The sequence below is a fragment of the Aricia agestis genome, chromosome 6 (genome assembly GCF_905147365.1).
Source record: "Aricia agestis chromosome 6, ilAriAges1.1, whole genome shotgun sequence".
NCBI lineage: Eukaryota > Metazoa > Arthropoda > Insecta > Lepidoptera > Lycaenidae > Aricia > Aricia agestis.
In genome coordinates this window covers 892,195-912,775 of record NC_056411.1, presented here as the reverse complement: position 1 = coordinate 912,775, position 20,581 = coordinate 892,195, and the positions used below count along the sequence as shown (strand labels likewise).

The following is a 20,581-nucleotide window of genomic DNA, read 5'->3' as shown; positions in this document are numbered from 1 at the left end:
ATGTCACAGTCAGTCATGGCATTAACTCGAATACATTATACAACCAAAGTACGGATTTGGTTGTGTTGGAGTTAAGACCCTAAGTATGTCGACCATTTGCGCAAATTGGTAACTTACAGGTGCAGGCTTACAAGGTTGTATTGTGTGATGTCAAAATCAGAACTGTACTGTAACTGTGTATGCGTGTTTTCATCCTTGTATTTCTATGGGCCCTTAGTGTCTAAACACACTAGGCTGAATTACGCCGGCGTAATTTCCGCCGCAAATGTCAAACGCATACAAAACGCGACGTAATAGTGTGTCACCCCTCGTATTCGGCCCGTATTTTGTATGCAATTTAAACGCGGGGGAATTTACGCCGGCGTAATTCAGCCTAATGTGTTTAGACCCTTACACACGACGCCGCAGCTGCGGCAGCGGCACGGTATCGCCGCCGCCGATATGTGTAAGGGCAAATGTGTAAGCAGTAAGCACCGCCGCGGCGCCGCCGCAGTGGCGGTGCCGCTACCGCTGCGGCGTGTGTGTAAACAGCCTAAACTGTCACTAGAAAGACAGATGCTTAATTTATTTGTAGGTAAAGCACACTTTTTGGAAAGTTTTCGATAGTTTATCTTTTCAATAGCGCTTGTTTATTCGATAAAATATAATGTAGCCGTTATTATGCATCAGAAAACTATTGAATTTCAATTACGAAAATGATAAAAGCTAACCGTAGAAATTAGAATGCCTTTAATGTAAAACGCCTTTGGATAATACAGAATCGATAACATTAAAATGGTGGCGTAGGAAAAACATTTTCATTATTCATCATTATAGCGCATAAACCTACAATAAGGAAATGGAATGAATTTATTAATGCAAATCCCGCGTTTTTCTGGCAAATATTTTAACTTAAAAAATTGGTGCTGAGCGTGGTATTAACTATAAAATGTATAGAATAGAATAGAAAATGTATAGAATAGAATAGAAAAAAAAGGAACGCCTACAAACTGCTTGTTCAGTGGCGTATTAATGTATACTGTAAAACAATTGTAATAAAGTGAATAAAGTATTTAAAAAAAAAAAGAAAACGTTTATTTGCACAAGAAAACATACACAGTTTACTCGTAGTTACAATTAATAATACATCATAAATGTGAAAGTTTGTCTGTTTGTCTGTCTGTTACCTCTTCACGCCTAAACCGCTGAACCGATTTTTCTGAAATTTGGTATTGAGATACTTTGAGTACCTACCTACCGGAGTTAATCCCGCAAAAATTAACGGTTCCCGCTGATAAACGAATTGTTACGTATCGGAGTTTCGGCCGTCATTTAGTACAAAATATTTGTCTGCGTGCATCTTATGTGTTTTGTATAAGCAATAATCTGTCTTAAGACTGTCTTGTTTCAAGTGTGAGAGTGTTTAACAAGTATGAATGTTATCAATTAGCCCCGTGGGGTGTGTGCGGTGTTGTGTAGACAACCGCCGCGGGGCGCTAACGAGCGTGTTACAGATAATTACACGCTGGGATACGCGGAAACTGTACTACTGTATAGAATATATTATATAGACGCGGAGATGAAGTGGTTAAATGCCAATTATCATTTGTTATTAGATTGCCGCCACTGTAGGGAACTACAGTGGCGGCGCAAGACCTAAATTTTATGTGGGCAAAATATATTTTGCGAGGCCCCCTGATGGATGATGCAAGAAGATGGATTTTGTTGAAAGATTTTTTTGATACTAGTAAATACTAAATAAAATGCGCTGGCTTAGGGGCTCGAGGCCCCTGGGACCGCGAGGCCGTGGGCGGTCGCTCACACCGCCCATGCCTTATGCTGCCTCTGATTCCCTACAATATGATGTTACTTCTAGCTCTACATGGGCTGGACATATATTTATAACCCCGCTACACACGGCAATAAGTAACACTATTACAGCTATGATTGTACAGTTCATACATAGTGGTCGCAACTTGCAAGTAAGTACAGTGCATCTTTCAACTACAGTGCATCTAAATATTATTTATATTGAATTCTAATATGAGAATATTAGAATTAATATTATGTTATTGAGTACCAACCCTGGGATGAGAGAGAGAGAAAATTGCGGAATCTGAATTCTGAACGTCGATGCGCTAGATGTACGTACTCCCATGAGTCGCACCTGTAGCCCTAGCATGATGGCCACAGTAGAAACACGAAAGTAAAGATAAACTGTGGAGAGAAACTGAAGGTGCCGTTCCAATCTTTACGGCGGCTAACCGCGACCGACAAAAAATCAAATATAATACCACTTTATATTTTAAAAATATATAATATTTTCGTATTTCTACTGTGGCTATGCTGAGGCGCTCGACCCCTTGAGACGGCTGAGGAGAAGACGCGCACCGCGGAGTGACCGCAGCGCCCTGCCTTAGCCGGAATACTCGGGGTAGCAGTGTAAGGACACTGCTGCCCGTTGCAGCGAGTTCCAGACAGAGCCGTGATGCGCATGGTGCTCCTGCACATCGCGGCCCACGTGCGGGCTTTTCTAGGCCATCTCGCAGGACGACCTAGAAAAGTCTACATGCTTTGATGAGTCTGCGAGACGCGGACAACCGCTGGTAGAGTTCCGGTGGGTTAATCGTGCCCGTGACTGTGCCTAGGCGGGGAGTGGAGGACAGGTAGTTCCTCGGAGAGTCCCACATGCCCCGGCCGATGTCCCCGACCGCCGGGGATGCGCAAAGCATTTCCCCGTGTAAAAAAAAAGGGCTACCGGTGGACAGACCTGAGAATAAACGTTGGATTAACACTGGCCTCAATGACCGGTCGTTATGTAACTACCTGCCAAAGATAGATAGTACACATCACATTTTTAAGCGACTTCCAAAAAGGAGGTTTTATTTTTGACCCCGGATTTTTAACACTAAACACGTCTTCAGTCATAATAATATTTATTTATTTATTTATTTATTTATTCTAAAGGACACCAGCAGTACATGTATTGAACATTACATTTAAAAAACAACACAAGTAGGTACAATCCCGATACATGCACTTTTATAGGTGACACAACGTTAGCTAAGGTACAAGTTAATCATATTATTAAAGCATAATTAGTACTTACTTAACTAAAATAATTAAATAATCAATTTAACACAGAACTAAGATACTATTAATAATAAATAATCAATAACATTACATTGCTCCTACTAGAAGATAAATTGCTAGCAATAGATAACAACAAAAATTACATTAATTATATTATTGGAATAAGGAAGAGCTTTAAATATTAACAATATTGTAGTGTTTACAGCAACAAAAACCTTAATAGATAATTGTACATTAGTCATAGTTCATAACGTTTGATATAAGAACAAAATGCGCCATGTCTATATATTATATATATATATATATATATATATATATATATATATATATATATATATATATATATATATATATATATATATATATATATATATATATATATATATATATATATATATATATTTGTATTTTATTAATTAATGTTATAAAATGTCATTACTTTTCTTCTGAACTGGCTATAGGACATACCGAAAATATCTATATCGTCGTCGACATTGGAACAAACATAGCTATATAGTTTGCACATTCGAGAGACTGGAGCTTGTGAGCCTAAATTAGTTCTAGAAGAGAGGCCGCACAGTATGTTAGTAATTGGCTTCCGAGGCAAGTTGTATGGGACTACTAGCGAGAAAAGATTGAGTAGATCGCTGCAAGAGGTAAGGCCGTTCACTATTTTGTGTAGTAGGAGCAGGTCATGTACAGTTCGTCTAGTCTTTAAGCATGGCATTTTAAAAAAGTCTAGCCGTTGTTCATATGGAGACCTGTGAGAAAATCCCGAACAGGAGAATGCCAGTCGCCTGGTGAAGGACCTTTGAATAAATTCAATGATCTGTGAATGAGTCACATATGTTGGGTTCCATATCGAGCTGGCATATTCAAGATGGCTGCGAACAAGATGATTAAACAGTAGAATTTTTGTTTCATAGTGAAAGCCAGATGAATTCCGGTTTATAAAGCCCATCATTCGAGCTGACTTTGTGACAATGGATTCTATATGAGACATATACTTTAATTTGGAATCCAAGATCACACCCAGGTCACGAATTTCCTTTACCTCCTCAAGAATGGAATTGTGCAGGTTATAACTAGATGGATATGGACATATTTTCCTAGTGAATTTAATATGATAGCATTTATTAGGATTCAGTATCATTTTATTAATTACACACCATTCATGAAGACTGTTAAGATCGTCTTGCAGAAGTAAAAAGTCTAGATGGGATCGCACTATTCTATATATCTTTAGGTCGTCTGCGAAAAGGGAGTATTTGCTGTGTTTAATAAAGTGACAGATATCATTTATAAAAAGAGAGAAAAGAATTGGACCCAGGTGAGTTCCTTGAGGTACACCAGATTCCGCTTCGTAGATGTATGACTCGTAACCTCCAACACAAACAAGCTGCGTCCTTCTCTCGAGGTACGAGGAAAACCAATTAAGCAAGGAACCATGAATTCCGCTAGCCTCGAGCTTTTTCACTAAAAGCGCGTGACTGACTTTGTCAAAGGCGCTGGTAAAGTCAGTGTAAACTGCATCGACTTGATGGCCCTTGTCAACCTCCTGCGACAAATATGACGTATAAGATAGAAGGTTTGTTTCGGTAGATCGCCCTTTTCGAAAACCATGTTGGAAGTCGCTTAAGTTGGAATCAATATGAAGAGTGATGTATGGGCATATAACCGATTCAAAAATCTTAGAAAAACACGACAGGATAGATATGGGTCTGTAATTAGTGACGCTGTTTTCATCGCCCTTTTTATGTATGGGTGTAATACGAGCACTTTTCCAGGCTCTAGGAAATTTGCCAGTTGACAGGGAACGGTTGAAGATTATGGCAAGCGGAAGGGCGAGGTGTTTGTAACACTTTTTAATTAGAATTGGAGGGATCCCGTCTGGCCCTGCGGATTTATTTATGTCTAGAGATTGAATCCTCCTGCGGACCTCAGAAACTGAAATAGTTATATTGCCGAGAAATTTTGTGGCATTTGAGGGGAAAGGACTTGGCTCGTATGTATTTTCCTTGGTGTATACAGATGAGAAGTGGGTGGCGAAGAGATTTGCGATTTCAGGTCCGGTACTAGCATTGGTCTGATTGAGGAACATCTGAGATGGTATAGGTGAACGACCTTTTCTCTTGTCTTTGATAAAGCGCCAAAAAGATTTAGGATTGCTATGAATGTTGTTTTCTAACTTCTGTTTGTAATCACTGTAGCATTTTTTATGTAACTTTTGAAAGCGGTTCCTAATTATTTCGTACTCTATTTTATCTCTTGGGTTTTTATATTTCGCGTAGTTCCGCCTTATTTTGTCCTGTTCCGACTTTAGCCTAAGTAGAGACTTGTTGAACCAGGGAGGGTGATGGGAATTAATAGATTTACGTTTGGGCACGCAATTAGTGATTGCCAGTTGTAATGTGGTATTTAGAATATCGACCATAACATCAACATCGCCTACTCGAGACAGCTTCTGTGGCAAGGAACTACTGTAAAGATGGTTATTGAGTTGATCGTAATCAGCTTTATGAAAATTGCGGACGTCGCTTCTGGCATTAGGCTTTAATCCGCGTTTAGTATTTACTACAGCTGGTAGCGTGACTAGCAGATTGGGGTGCTTAGGGTCTAATTTACTGATGAGATGCAAGGGCTGGGACACCCTAGATTCAGTAATCGTACTAAAAACTAGATCTAGCATTTTATTGTCGATATTAAGGATGTTATTAAATTGAAACAAATTGTTTTCATAGGCAAAATTTGATAAAGTCTGTTCAAGAGCGTTAGTACAGCTGTTAGGTAGCAAATAATTAAAACCGTCTAACTCCGACCATGTAATAGAACCCAAGTTAAAATCACCTATTAAAACCATGTCATCGACATGACTTGTTACGTAACTAACATTATTTAAAAAACTGCACAATGTATCCAACTGGACGGGTGGGGGGAGGTATATTGCGCAGAGAGCAACTTTTTTTATTTTGTTATTTATATTGATATTTATAATAATCCAGAGGTCTTCACAGCCTGTTTCCCAGTTGTTGATGCGGGTGGAAGTCAGATCACGAGAAACTGCAACCATAACTCCCCCGCCGTCCAATTTGCAACTAGCGGTAGAACAACGATCTCTCCTATATATCTGGTATCTATCAGTGTCTATGAATTCATTATTGCTTATATTAGGATTGAGCCAGGTCTCAGTAAAAACTATAATTTTGTGATTAGTTTGGGATATGTTGAGGTAAACCTCATTAGTTTTGGTTCTAATTCCTCTAATGTTTTGGTAATAAATGTCCATAATGAAGTAAATTGTAAAGACAAAATAATCACTTACATTAAATTAACTAAGTTATACCTAAGAGATATTGTTTAAGCTTGCAAAGTTACGTATGAGTCTAGCTTGGCTGTGTTCATCTTTACGCATGTAAATTCGTCCGCCGCGTACCCAAACAAATTTGTACGCTAGCTCCTTAGCTTTCTTGCGTGTTGCTGCGTGGAGTGATTTGTTAGACGGAGAAAGATGTTCTGTTACAAACACAGGGGTGCTCGGCCCGTCGAATCCAAGGTGGTAGGTGTTTAATTTGTTTTTGGGTTCCTTTTTGTTGTGAGTTGCGATGGCGGCTAAAATGGCGTCTCTATGGCGGGTGCTTGGAAGTTTAACGATAACACTCCGGGGTCTTGTGCTGTCGCGGTTCAGCTTAGCAACTCGGGTAATATTCATGACGTCATTTTCTTGTAGTTGGTAGTTTGTGACTTTTGCTAGCTGGGAAAAGATGTTTATAAGGTTTTCAGATTTACTTTCTGGTATTCCATTGATTTCAATGTTGCTCTCACGCATGTTTTGTTCCAAGGTACAAAGTCTGTCTGACAATTCGTTAACTGTAGATTTCAACTTATCGTTCTCCGATTGAAGCGTTTTTATAACAACCGTTTTGTCCTCTAAGTCTTTCTTGAAGCTTTCATAATATTCGTTAAAAAACGTAAGAGAATCTTGAAAAGTAGTTAATTGTTGACTAATGTTAGTTAATTCTTTTGACACCAGGTCTTTGATTGTGGATTGTAGTGATTTGCCAATTTCTTGTCTTAGGATGTCCCGCAGACGATCTTCGGTGACGTATGGTGAGTTGTGAGTGGTCGCTCCTTTAGCGCGTAATGTAACGTTATTTGAATAATCGTCGTCACTTCCATTCGGATTTGTAGGCTGTCGAATAGGGGTGTTTGAGTTGTCACCGCATTTTCGTTGTGATGTTAAACATTTTGGACATTTCCAGTTTCGTCGGTGATCAGCAGTCATTGAGCGATATTCTTTCAAAGGTATATTAGCACACTCTAAGTCGTATGCTTGATCGCATTTGGGGCATTTTAAATATTCCCGGCTTTTTATGTCGATGAGGCAACCCGAACATTTTTTGGTAGACATGGCAATTATTTATAGCCGATTATGGATGTTGTGACTGTGAATTTAATGTTGAAAAAAGTGGAGCGCACGCAGGATACGAACCCTCGCTCATACGAATGCGACTGCAGTCCGCTCCCAATTCACCAGCAGGATGATGACATCTATGCGTGAAATAGTTCTATGCTTGTTATGTTTCACTAGACGTTACATAGGGTCATTGACTTCTGGTTTGAGGATACACTTATTTTCACTCTACCTTAAAATTATTTTTAATTAGCGATGTTCACAGCTGATTTAACTTCCAGTTTTAATCACTTAATCACTAACTTCCTTTCTTGATAACAATACTGTGCAGTGTTTATGGACTAAGTATTCGATTAAACTGAAGCACTATTTGAAAAACAGTCTTTAACTATTTTATTAGCGCAAAAAATTACGGAGCTGTTCTAACTTGTAGCTGTGACAGATGTCAAACTATGACAGATGTAAATATTGAGGTAAGGGCTTAATCACGAACCTTTCAATCGTAATGAACTGGTAGGAAGCTCTGGAGCTGCCAGTAGAAACCGCAGGCTGTGGTCGCGGCGAGATAGGGGACTCAAATGGAGCTCGCTTTCTATTGCTATTTCCGTGGTTCCTATTTGTTCACTTTGTAAATACAGTTTTTGTATCTTTATCGGTATTTATATTAATTTAAGCTATAACAGTTTTTGCCCACGGCTTTTTAAATATCCTTCAAATAAAAGAGCGCGTACATACCTGCTCGTTTTCTGCGTGGAAGTAATTGTGGAAATATTGCGGCAGTATTTGTGGAAATGCTGATATATTAAACTTATAGAATAATTATAGAATAATAAATAGATAGCAAAGAACCTCAATTTGCTATAGTGTTTGGAAATACACACGACGCGCGCAGAATTCGCGCGAACAAAGTGCAGAAAACGCGCACGTCTGAACGCGCTCTTAGGCCTGGCATCAAAATATGAACATGCCGAATTACATCATAATCTGTTCAATAGTTTTGCGTAAAAAGTGACGTCCTTTCAACCAGCTGCCAGCAAAAACTTATATTTAATTATATTATATTATAATTAAAATAATGTGACCGTTATGAGTCAGTTGTTCCATTATTAAAGTTTTTAATAGCCCTGAAAACAATACAATAAACAATCCACATATTTCATGCTTTCAAATAAATAAAAGTATACCATTACATAATTACAATTCCATTAGAGGCTTTATATTCATTTCTAAAAATCGGAATACAAATCTGGCACACGTTTGCACATATCGAAATATCATGATTAAAAATCGGCCAGGTGCGAGTTGGACTCGCGCACAAAGTGTTCCGTACCGATACAAGGCAAAAATAGGATAAAAATTGTGTTTTTTGCATGGGAGCCCCCCTTAAATATTTTGTATGTATGTATATTTGCTATAGCGGTAACAGATATACATACATAATCTGTAAATACTTCAGAAGTCTAGCTATAGCGGTTCTTGAGATACAGGCTGAAGGCAGACAGACGGACAGACAACAAAGTCTTAGTAATAGGGTTCCGTTTTTACCCTTTGGGTACGGAACCTTAAAAATGGATAGCTGGAGTGTTGTCCGTCATAGAGTTTTTATGCATGAAAACCATTCGAATTTTCATTAATAGATTATGCTATCACACCAACTTTATAGGTACTCTACCCTCGAATGAAAACTTGTCTGTATGTTGATTTGATTTCGGATACACGCTTATCTTCTTTATAGGAAACAGCGTGAGTTGTGTGTGAGTGAGTGTGACCATGAAAATTTAAGATTTTTGTGTATTGCGTATTATAGTGGTTGGTTTATATTATTGTGTTTTCCTTGGCGAGCATCTCTACGCCTACCGAGCGTTTGGAATATTAACACGTTAAGAGGATTCCACACCGCCCTTTTTTCCATACAAACGTTGTCCCCTGTTTCCTCCCTGGATAATGCTAGTAGAGTTATAATTTTTTTCCTGAATATCTACGGCCACTAATATAATGTCCCTATGTTTTCTTTTTTTTCATAATTTAATTATAAAATAAGATATGAACGTTCAAAAACCCAAAAAAATGGCCAGATTTTCCGCTGTGTTCAAACGTCCAGAAAACAGATTTGGCTAGATTATACAAAAAAAGCAAAACATAGGAACACAGCTCAAGCCTTTTTTTAATCTTTAATGAAAAAAGTACTTAAATCGGTAAAGTTTTGGAGAAGGAATCAGGGGACAACGAATCGTTGATTTTCTGGATTTTCTGCAGTTGTCTCTATCGCGTTCTGCGGTATAGGCTTGAGGTAAGGGAGACAGCTATAGATATTACACGTACTTTTTTTTCATTTCTCTAGCCCCTGTTTTAAGAAAGTATCTACCAATATTTGGAACAGTAATACGTGTTCTTTTCTATAAAACAAAGGTTTTGATGTTTGTGATAGTAATTTTAAGAGCAACCACAAACTTTCATCACTGTTTGCTGCGAAGAAACAAACTACAATTTTTGTATGGTTAATAAAAGGTGTTGCTTATGGGGAGGTTATTCCTAAATTAGCAGGTCGATGTCTGTCAGTGCGAATATCGACGTAAATGACATTAAACTAACATTCATATCAGCGCGCCTTGTACAGTGGCGGTTACGACGCTCGCCGCGTCCATGATAGGTCGAAACAGGAGAAAAAACCTTTTTACTTAGATAAGAAATAGTATAACTAAACATGTATCCGTACATTTCCCTGTAAAATTTTAATAGTAGGTAATCGAACTATCCAAATTATTTTTTGATTGAGTCCCTGTAAGTCCTATAAAACTCAAAATGTTTTTAAAACCGAGGTTGTTTCTGATTTTTTTTTATCGAGTAAAATTATCTGTATTGTGTTTCTAACCATAAAAGTCACTAGTTAAAAGATGTATCTATACATGTATATATTTTTCAGTTTTTTTTAATGACGCTTTCTTTAAAAATTACTCATTCTAGAAACGTGAATTTGGAATAACCTAGCCTTAAGTCCATTCTTTGGATGTAGAGGTATTTGGACATTGACCTTTAGCTCTCTTTAACACACACTTTGGTAATAGGCTCACATAACGTATGCGTGAAAACCTTCCGGTTTGGCTGAAAGCAGCGACAGGTCAATGGACGAACTCTATCCGGCCTATAGCTCCAGCTTCTCCATCGCACTCTATGTTTCAGATCTCCGTGTAAGATGAGCTAGGCGGCGCGGATGGTGCGATGTGCGAGGCCGCGCGCGCAGACCTGAGGATGGAGGTTAGCTGATCGAGGGGCCGGCCGCGACGACGCAAGCGGCTCATACAGCGCATCATGGTGAGTGCTGACTGCTGAACTGTTACAGTCCAAAATGTTATCACAAGATGAGGGACTAAATTGTGTACTAAACTTTTAATATGAAAATAAAATAAAAATAGTACTTAATTGTGCGCGCAATTACACTACCTACCTTTTTTTCCACACGTAGGAGACGGACAAACGACACGACTGGAAAAAGATGCGTGAGATCAACTTTTTAAATGGCCATTTTAAAAGTCGATCATCTCGATCTACCTTTATTGATTCTTATTGGACAATAAGTGATCATCCTGCATTGATTTACCAAACTTTAAAATTTCAATATGACCAAAATTGGCAACCGCAAACCTGAAAACTTTCAATTGCAGATATGAAATAGCCTAAAGTATTCTCCGAGACAGCGACTAACACTTTTGGCGCGGTTTCAAATCACAATCGATTCCGCGGATAACATTACGCGGTGCTTATGACGGTAGATACGTAATGGGCACTTATCGTGCTGATAAAATCCATCAGCTATACTCTGTAGTCTATTGGCGCTCAGATGAGAATGAATCGTCAATATATTGAGCCATAACTCTCTTCACTCGCAATCAGTCGAATTAATAACGCAAGCAGGCTATAAATAATTCCAAGTTTTAAAAGATACCACTGGCGTCAAAAAATCAAATAGATTGCTTGCTACCAGATCTTTACAAAAGATAGGGTCGCCAGGTCGCTAACCGAAAAGCCGGACAAAGCAGTCAGTTTAGATTTAAGAAGGGCAATTTTTTTAAAAATAGCTGGAAACTGCTATTGATCACATATAATCTAAACTCTTAATATACGTTCAGGTAATACGTTCGGATGATTACGGTAACCTTAACTAGATGCAATATTACTTTTTGTAGGATAGACATGGTTTCATTAGAAAGTATAAAATCTCTTTGATTATTTGTGTTAACTGTTAACGTGTCAATATTTTAAGTATATTATGTATGATCATGAAAGATTCTAACTAATTCAACAACTTCTACAATTTTACAAGCGTGAACATAACTTTGAAACTTTAACCGCGGCAGTTTCCGTTTTCACGCCTTTACTGTGTAACAAATTTCAGGCAGTTTCATATTTCTTAATATGCATACGGTAAATGGCAAGCTTAGGAAATAAATTTTATTCGATCAGTCGTATGGCTGGTCAAATGGCAACTTTGGCTATAGTATATCATTAGTTTAACTATGAATAAATCTTATCGAGTCATAATAACTGTTAAAAGATAGCTTAATCCAAAGCTGGTGCTTTGGATTAAGCTATTCTTAGCTATATTATATATTGGGTCTGTTGTAATACGAGGAACGGGAGAAAAAGCTTTATAAAACGAGGGTTAATTTTAACCCTGACTGGTGTAAGTGGGTTTCCACCCTCAGTAAATTGTAATGCACGGTGCGGCGGTAACTAATTGTGCGCTCAGGGCTCGCTAGTAGCTGCACGCGATCCTATCTTATCTCCCATCGGACGAGTAACTTCAAACGGTCCATTACGCTACATTCTATTGATATGTAGACATTCTTATGTAGTTTTTACTTGAGAAAATGTCACATAATATGAAAGTTAATTAATATTGTCCTTCACAAGAGCACAAATAATGAAAATAGCGTCTTGGAGATAAACAAATTGCACCAAATATGCCTTGGGATTATCTCATTCCTTTTGTAAAACTCTATCGCTAAATGAGGTCGTTCATCTGCCTATGAATCAACTTCTCTGATAATAATATAATACCTATTACGTATGTACTTATTAGATAGTTTCTAACGTCATATTAACTTGCAGCAGGTGTTCGGCGAGTGGGCGCAGGTGGAGGTGGTGGAGCTGGTGAACGACGGCGGCGGGCTGGCGTTCGGCATCGTGGGCGGCCGCTCCTCCGGCGTGCTCGTCAAGAGCGTGCTGCCCGGCGGCGTCGCAGACAGGGTGAGTGTGTGCGTGCTGCGGGCGTGGGTGTGTGAGGTGGAGGTGGTGGAGCTGGTGAACGACGGCGGCGGGCTGGCGTTCGGCATCGTGAGCGGCCGTTCCTCCGGCGTGCTCGTCAAGAGCGTGCTGCCCGGCGGCGTCACCGACAGGGAGTGTGAGTGTGTGCGTGCTGCGGGAGTTTTTAGACCATGAGATTTTATTTAGTAAATTCCTTTGGGGTTTCTCCGGGAGATAGAATTGTTTCGCTTAACGCACGACAGTGGCGCGTGTGGTAGCGTGCGCGTAATATGCAAAATCCTCATATTAATCATCATCATCATAATCATAATATTATCTTTGTTTGCTCGAAATGTGGTTACAAAGAATGACAAAAAGTGATACAGTACCAGCACACTTCGCTAATAAATTGTTAGCATGCAATTTATTTCTTTAAAATTCTTAAAACAATATCTGTATGATATTCTAGTGTGAAAAGCTTAATTCGATTTTCCTGACGAGTAGGAACGAAGCTAAATTGATTAGCAAACACGGCATACGCATAATATGTTAACAGCGACACGTCCAATTACTCATATGCGACGCAATGCATCTTCATGAAGATGCTTTGCGTCGCGCCAAAGGACATAGGATAGCTTTTGCGCAAGAAAATTATATCCCATGTTATCCAATGCCATAAATTCTGGGCAAAGCTAATCGCAACATTATAAATCTAGTGTGTAAATAAATGGGTCTTAAGAACCTTTCTTTATTATTAGTGCGCGTCTTTCTATTTTGATATAGTAAAGTCTGAAATAATTAGACAAACAACACGGCTTGCGACAAAAGACTGTCTCGGCTTAGAGCGCTGCACAGTGTGATAAAAACCTCGATTTTGTTTCACAACGTTTTTCTTTCAAAATACTATAGTTGATAGCTATATAAACATTAGAGTAAAACTCCGAGATCGATATTCTTTGTAGTTATTTTTTTAAAGAGCGTCAAAGTTGGCGTTTTTCCGGGTAAAAAATTTGCATAAAAATTAATAGAAAAAAAACTAATCAAGTAACATTAATTTTGTTTATACCAATTAAACAAGCACTTAATACTTGACTTTTTCTCCGAATTTGGTTAACCTACTGTGATCAAGTAGGCAGATATTTATTTATTTAGTAATTTTAGTTTTTTATTTGTTATTTCGCGATTAGATCGAATTAGAAAAAGTTTTAAGCATGAAATGATAGTGTGAGTAATCCTTTATCAATGTTATCAAAAATCACACTCTAATAACCTCTGTGTCAGAAGTAATATCCAATTCAATTTTTTTTTATAAAAATTCGGATTTTTTTATACCTAGGGTTGTCACTAAAGTTGATATTTTATTTTCCCCGACTACATCAGAAGGTGATTACTGATTAGATACTGTTTGAGCATATAAAATCATTAATTTACGTCATATTTTTTCACTTTTTAGATTTTTTATTATTAGACCTACCTAAACGTGATCCTGATATTTTTTGTATAGGATATCGATTGCGAATTTGCGTATCAACCGGATAAATCAAACAAGAGACCTTTAGTGACAACCTTAGGTACAAAAAATCCGAATTTTTATTAAAAAAAATTTAAATACGATATAACTTCTGACACAGAGGTTATTAGAGTGTGATTTTTGATAACATTGATAAAGGATTACTCACACTATCATTTCATGCTTAAAACTTTTTCTAATTCGATCTAATCGCGAAATAACAAATAAAAAACTAAAATTACTAAATAAATAAATATCTCCCTACTTGATCACAGTAGGTTAACCAAATTCGGAGAAAAAGTAAAGTATTAAGTGCTTGTTCAATTGGTATATACAAAATTAATGTTACTTGATTAGTTTTTTTTTAATTAGTTTTTATGCAAATTTTTTACCCGGAAAAACGCCAACTTTGACACTCTTTAAAAAAATAACTACAAAGAATATCGATCTCGGAGTTTTACTCTAATGTTTATATAGCTATCAACTATAGTATTTTGAAAGAAAAACGCGGTGAAACAAAATCGAGGTTTTTATCACACTGTGCGCTGTAGACATGAGCATACACGACGAACTAACGTCACACTAATTAGGTACAAGTCATTATCGCGAGCTTCACTATTTTTTGCGAGGTTTGTTTGTGAAATGTCTCAGGCATTTTGTGTACGTTTCTTTATGATTTTTTTTACTATCTATGGAAACAACTTCCGGCGCCCATGGACACTCGCAGCATCAGAAGAGCTGCAGGTGTGTTGCCGGCCTTTTAAAAGGGAATAGGGTAATAGGGGAGGGTAGGGATGGGAAGGGAAGGGAATAGGGAGGGTAGGGAAGGGAATTGGGCCTCCGGTAAACTCACTCACTCGGCGAAACACAGCGCAAGCGCTGTTTCACGCCGGTTTTCTGTGAGAACGTGGTATTTCTCCGGTCGAGCCGGCCCATTCGTGCCGAAGCATGGCTCTCAATTATATTTTTACCGGTCACAAAGTATCTCTATGATTCAGTTTGGCGGTTTCATCGTAAAGAGGAACATACAGACAGACAGTATAATATATACATTATACATATTTATATACATTTAAGTATGATGTTATTGATGACATACACTATTTACCTTTTTTTCTCTCTTTTTAATGATATTACGTTCTACGACCCCTAGAGATATTTCAAAAGTAAGTAAAAAGAATTCTCAGTCGCGATGTGTGTTGGTGAATAAATAATGAAAGTGCCGAAAGTTAATACAAGCCTCATCGGTTTCTTAATAAAGTACTTGCTCCTTTAGGACTTTTATGTACGCTCACCGACAAAGTACATTTCGACCTTTTTACTATGGCATTAAGATCCAAAATTGTATGTAACATAACAAAGTAATATAAACTTGAACAATTAATTCTCTGACAAAGTCGCGTAAACTTCCAAAATTAGTTCCCTCTAATTATGTACACGGATTGTTTGGGAAGCCGACGCCAGCGCGTTGTTTCACAGTGCGGATTTCTAACGTCCCTGGATACAAACAAACATATAAACATAATATCCGCAGTGATTCGCGTTGGCAGATTTACATACGTCGAAAGTGGAAAACTTCCTTAGCTGTGAGTTGTGACGTCACCGATCCAAGATGACCGACAATTATTGCTTTTTACGCACAAGGCATTGTAATTAAGTTTTCTGATTGTATAAATTACCCGTCTACGACTAAAAGAGGCCTATGAGATTGCGTTTTAGCCGTGAAAACTATACTAGATATTTACATTCATTTTTTTTTTAATGGAATAAACCGTTTTTTTTGTTAAAATGTATATAATATTTTAAGCGCTGTAGTATCGTCGAGTGTAAGAAAATACAAAATCATAGCCATGACTCCAAATTTTGAAATACTATTCGTTTTCATTAACTTAGCCAGAAAACAGTCCACTGTTGGCACTTTTCTGTATGTAGACTGTAGAGTTACGCTATCATGTAGAGTTTTTTGTAATGTATGCATTATAGCTATTAACCTGGTTACTTACTACTCTCTCATTATTTTCGTCTAGCGCATATCTTGTGTTGTTTATTACGGCATTGTAGCTCTTACGACTATCATCATAGAGCCGAACGTTTGTGCCTTTTCAGCGCATTACGTTACTGTTAAAAGAAACACAGCTAAATATAGTCAGACGTCTGTTTCTGAGTTATACCGATTACATTTTCTTACATAAAAGTAAACCAAGTTATTACTAAACTATTATACTATTATGTATTTATTATTTATGAGAAACTAGCTGTTGCCCGCGACTTCGTCCGCGTGGACTTCAGTTTATAAAGCGCGATGTCAACAAAATTGGTGTCAAAAGCTTTTATAAAAAAATCCTGGTACCCCTTAAATCAATACAGCTGTGCAGTGTGCACACAATAAGTAATTCATTTTTTTATATTAAACTTTATATTTTATGCCAAATTTTAAAGCTTATTTAGGCCCATAATTACACAACTTTACCCATAAACTATTTATCATTGATAGGTTTAAGGTTACGTCACTGCACAGATAAAGTACCAAGTTTTTTAATACCGTAGAATAGATATAACAATCGAAATAAATCGAAACTTAAATGTAAGATGATACCACCTCTTATAGAAAGACTTTTGAGCAAGCGTCAGCGCGATATAGTAGGCGCACGGCGCCATCTATTATGAATTTTTGGAACTAACTTAATTTGAACAAATTTACGCATTTTCACCACCTGACAACCCTATTTTCCAGTAAAAAGTAGCCTATGTCGTTTCTCAGGCTTTAGACTATCTGTATACAAAATTTCATTACAATCGGTTCGGTAGTTTTGGCGTTTGGCGTGAAAGCGAGACTGACAGACAGACAGACAGACAGACAGAGATACTTTCGCATTTATAATATTAGTATAGATTATGTTCACACTGCACAGCTGTTTTTGGGTATTTTGATTAATTAAGGGCCGCGCTACACCGGAATGGCAGCGGCGAGGCGAGCACTTTCAGCGCTGCCATTCCGGTGTAGCGCGGCCCTAAGAGGGGTACCACTTACCAGGGTTTTAAAAAGTTTTTAAATTTGACACAAATTTTGTTGACACCGCGCGCTATAAACTAAAGTACACGCGGACGAAGTCGCGGGCAATAGCTAGTAACTAATAAGTATGATTAGTTCTATGTTACAATGAAGTAAAAAATAAAACGCCATCTGTTGAATCGTATTAGAACTAAAATGTTCATTGCATCGATATATTTCTGGATTTTTTATAATATTATACATAAAATATATTTAAGTAAAAAATAAAACGCCGTCTGTTTTCATATATTAGAATTAAAATGTTGATTGCATTGTGTTAGAAACAAGAAAAGACTTGGAAATTGCTTATTCAAAACAACTTCGTACAAAATACAATTTATTCTGTACTATTACAAATAGGGATCGATTATAGATTGCAAAGATTTTAGTGGATAACAAATGATACGATATGCGGCTACGGGCGATTGTAGGGCGAATAGAGGACGGGCCTTCTAGACAGGTCGAGCCCCCTCCTCAGTCCTCGATGACGTAGCTGATGACGTGAAGCGGTGGGGCCCGCCAACCATTTAATTGAAGCGCCTTACAGAAGAAAATAGCAATCGCTCGCTGCTGGTTCTCGTGGTTATGTTAATGCCAGGCTTTAACATAGCTCCCCCCCTGAAATCCCTGCGGGCATTTCAGACCCTTGATCAGCTGCTAGCAGGGGGCACAATCGTGTTAGGGTTCTCCGCACGACTCCTCTCTGAGTGGCGACATCAGCCACTCTGACGACTCCGTCGACACCGGGGTGAAGCTCGAGAACACGACCCAGGCGCCAGTGTAGTGGAGGGCTGTTGTCTTCGTGGAGAAGGACGAGGTCTCCCACGCTGAGGTTGCCTTTGCTGTCTCGCCACTTGAGACGTTGTTGCAGCTCATTCACGTACTCCCGCTGCCATCGACTCCAAAAGTGTCTTCGAGCTAGCTCGATGCGGGCGTAGCGCTTGTAGCTGGAGCTGCCGTCGTCGTGGGTTGGATCCGGCAACGATGTCAGCGGCCGACCAACCAGAAAATGCCCTGGAGAGAGAGATTGGAAGTCGTGAGGAGAGGAAGAGATAGGACACAAGGGGCGGCTATTCAAAATAGCTTCCACCTGTGCGAACAGAGTAGATAACTCTTCGTATGTAAAATTTAAATTAGCCATCATCCTTTTTATATGGTGCTTCGCAGACTTGATACCAGCTTCCCATAGGCCGCCGAAGTGAGGGGCGTAAGAAGGTATGAAATTAAATTTGATCCCTTCATTCGCGGCAAACTCAGATATAGTGTTTGAATTATCTTTTAAAAAATTACCAATGTCTTTGGCGGCGGCAACAAAATTACGGCCATTGTCGGAGTAAATTTCCAATGGCTTTCCGCGTCTAGAAATAAATCGCCGTAAAGTCATTATGAACGCGTCCTTAGATAACTCTGTTACCGCCTCCAAGTGAACACACTTGAAACGAAAACACACGAATAGACATAAGTAGCATTTTAGAGTTTTAGCACCGCGACCTTTTTTATTTAAAATGGTGAAAGGACCAGCAAAGTCGACCCCTGCGGTTTCAAAAGGGAATGATGGAGTCGTACGCTGCGACGGTAGATGTCCCATCATTGGTGAGTACGTGCGACCTTGAAACCTTTTGCATCGTACACAGTTTCGCGTGGTACTCTGGGCTAGACACCTCCCCCCAATGGGCCACACATATTCACGAACTGAATACAATAATAGTTGTGGGCCGGCGTGCATTTGCCTAATATGTTCGTATCTAAAGATAAGGGAGGTTAAATTATGTTTAGAATGTAATATGATGGGGTGCCGTTTATCATAGTCGTAGTCTGAGTGGGCTAGTCTGCCACCAACTCGCATAACGCTGTCCTTATCTAGAAAAGGACTAAGTGATAATAAATTACTTTTACTAGAAATAGATTTATGTTTATTTAAAGCATCGTACTCAATAGAAAAAGGTTGCAATTGAGAAAATTTGCATAGAAAATGAAATGATTTAGTTAACTCGTTCACGGTTAGAGCTCCGCTTATCTTAGTTTTAGGAAACCTAGCGTTATGTAGAAAACGTAAAACATAAGCGAATGAACGTTTTAGCCGCATAAAATTAGAAAACCGTGAGAAGTCTATAACTGGCTCGAAACTCTGCACAATATTGCACTTTATTTCCGGTAAGTCTAATGAATTGATATTTTGTATAGGCCATTCCGACTCTGATTTCAATAAAAAGTCTGGACCCGACCACCAGAATTTGGATTGCTGGAGTGTATGTACCTGGGTTCCACGTGAAATTAAATCACCGGGGTTAGCATCTGTAGGTACATGACGCCAATTCGTAGCCGAGGTAGTTTCGCAAATCTCGACTATCCTATTCGCAACGAACGTTTTTAATTTGTTTGGAGAAGTGTGCAACCACCCTAAAACGACGCTCGAGTCACTCCAGTGAGTGCAGCGAGAAATATTGCATCGCAAAGACTCGAGAACCGACTTGCACAGCCTAGCGGCCAGCAATGCTCCCATAAGCTCCAGTCGCGGTATAGTAATAGGCTTATTAGGATTCACCTTAGACTTAGCGCAAAGTAAATTGACTACTACACGACCGGCTGAGTCCGTGGACCGTAAATAAACACAAGCGCCGTGAGCCGACATTGACGCATCACAAAATGAGTGAAGCTCAATACTAACCGGGGAATCGCATAAAACTAACCTAGGAACAGTGACTGACGGTACATTTTTAAACTCCTGAACCAATTCGTGCCAGTATAATCGAATGTCAGAAGGTACTGGCTCGTCCCAGTCAAAATTTCGACGCCATAACTCCTGCATTAATAACTTTAAGCGAATAGTGCAAGGAGAAATTAAACCGAGTGGATCGAAGGTTTTAAACATGTTAGATAAAATCGAACGTTTCGTTGTTTGTTCGTTTATATTGTCAGGAGTGTACAACGAAACATGTAATGTGTCGGAAGGCGGCTTCCACTGTAAACCCAAAGTATTAGACGATTCACTTAAGGTTAAAGTCTCGAGTGGATTAATTAGCGTGTTTTCAAATATAGATGGTACATTAGATTTAAATTTTCTAAGTGGAAAACAGCCTGAGCGCAAAACAGAAACGACAGAATTTAAAATATGACGTAATTCACTTATGGAATTAGCACCAGTAATTAAATCGTCTAGGTACAGATCATGCTGGATTACCGTACGGATTAACTCATCGGGGCATTCCTGTCCTAACTGCCAAATGCACTTCGTACTAAGATAACTAGCACTAGCAAAACCATAAGTGATGGTATTGAGTCTTAGTACTTG

General features: G+C 38.6%; 2 protein-coding genes across 2 annotated transcripts in view; one reads left to right on the top strand and one right to left on the bottom strand.

Moving 5' to 3' along the window:
• LOC121727564 overlaps positions 1–20,581 on the top strand; it is a 186,466-nt gene that overhangs the window by 11,236 nt on the left and 154,649 nt on the right. The window contains exons 2-3 of the mRNA XM_042115452.1: positions 10,664–10,795; positions 12,593–12,730. Coding sequence (XP_041971386.1) covers positions 10,793–10,795; positions 12,593–12,730 — 141 coding nt within the window. The 5' untranslated portion in view covers positions 10,664–10,792. The remainder of the gene's footprint in view (positions 1–10,663; positions 10,796–12,592; positions 12,731–20,581) is intronic.
• Positions 6,416–7,354, bottom strand: LOC121728046. Its single transcript, XM_042116142.1, has one exon. The coding sequence runs from the start codon at positions 7,352–7,354 to the stop codon at positions 6,416–6,418; it is 939 nt and encodes a 312-aa protein (XP_041972076.1).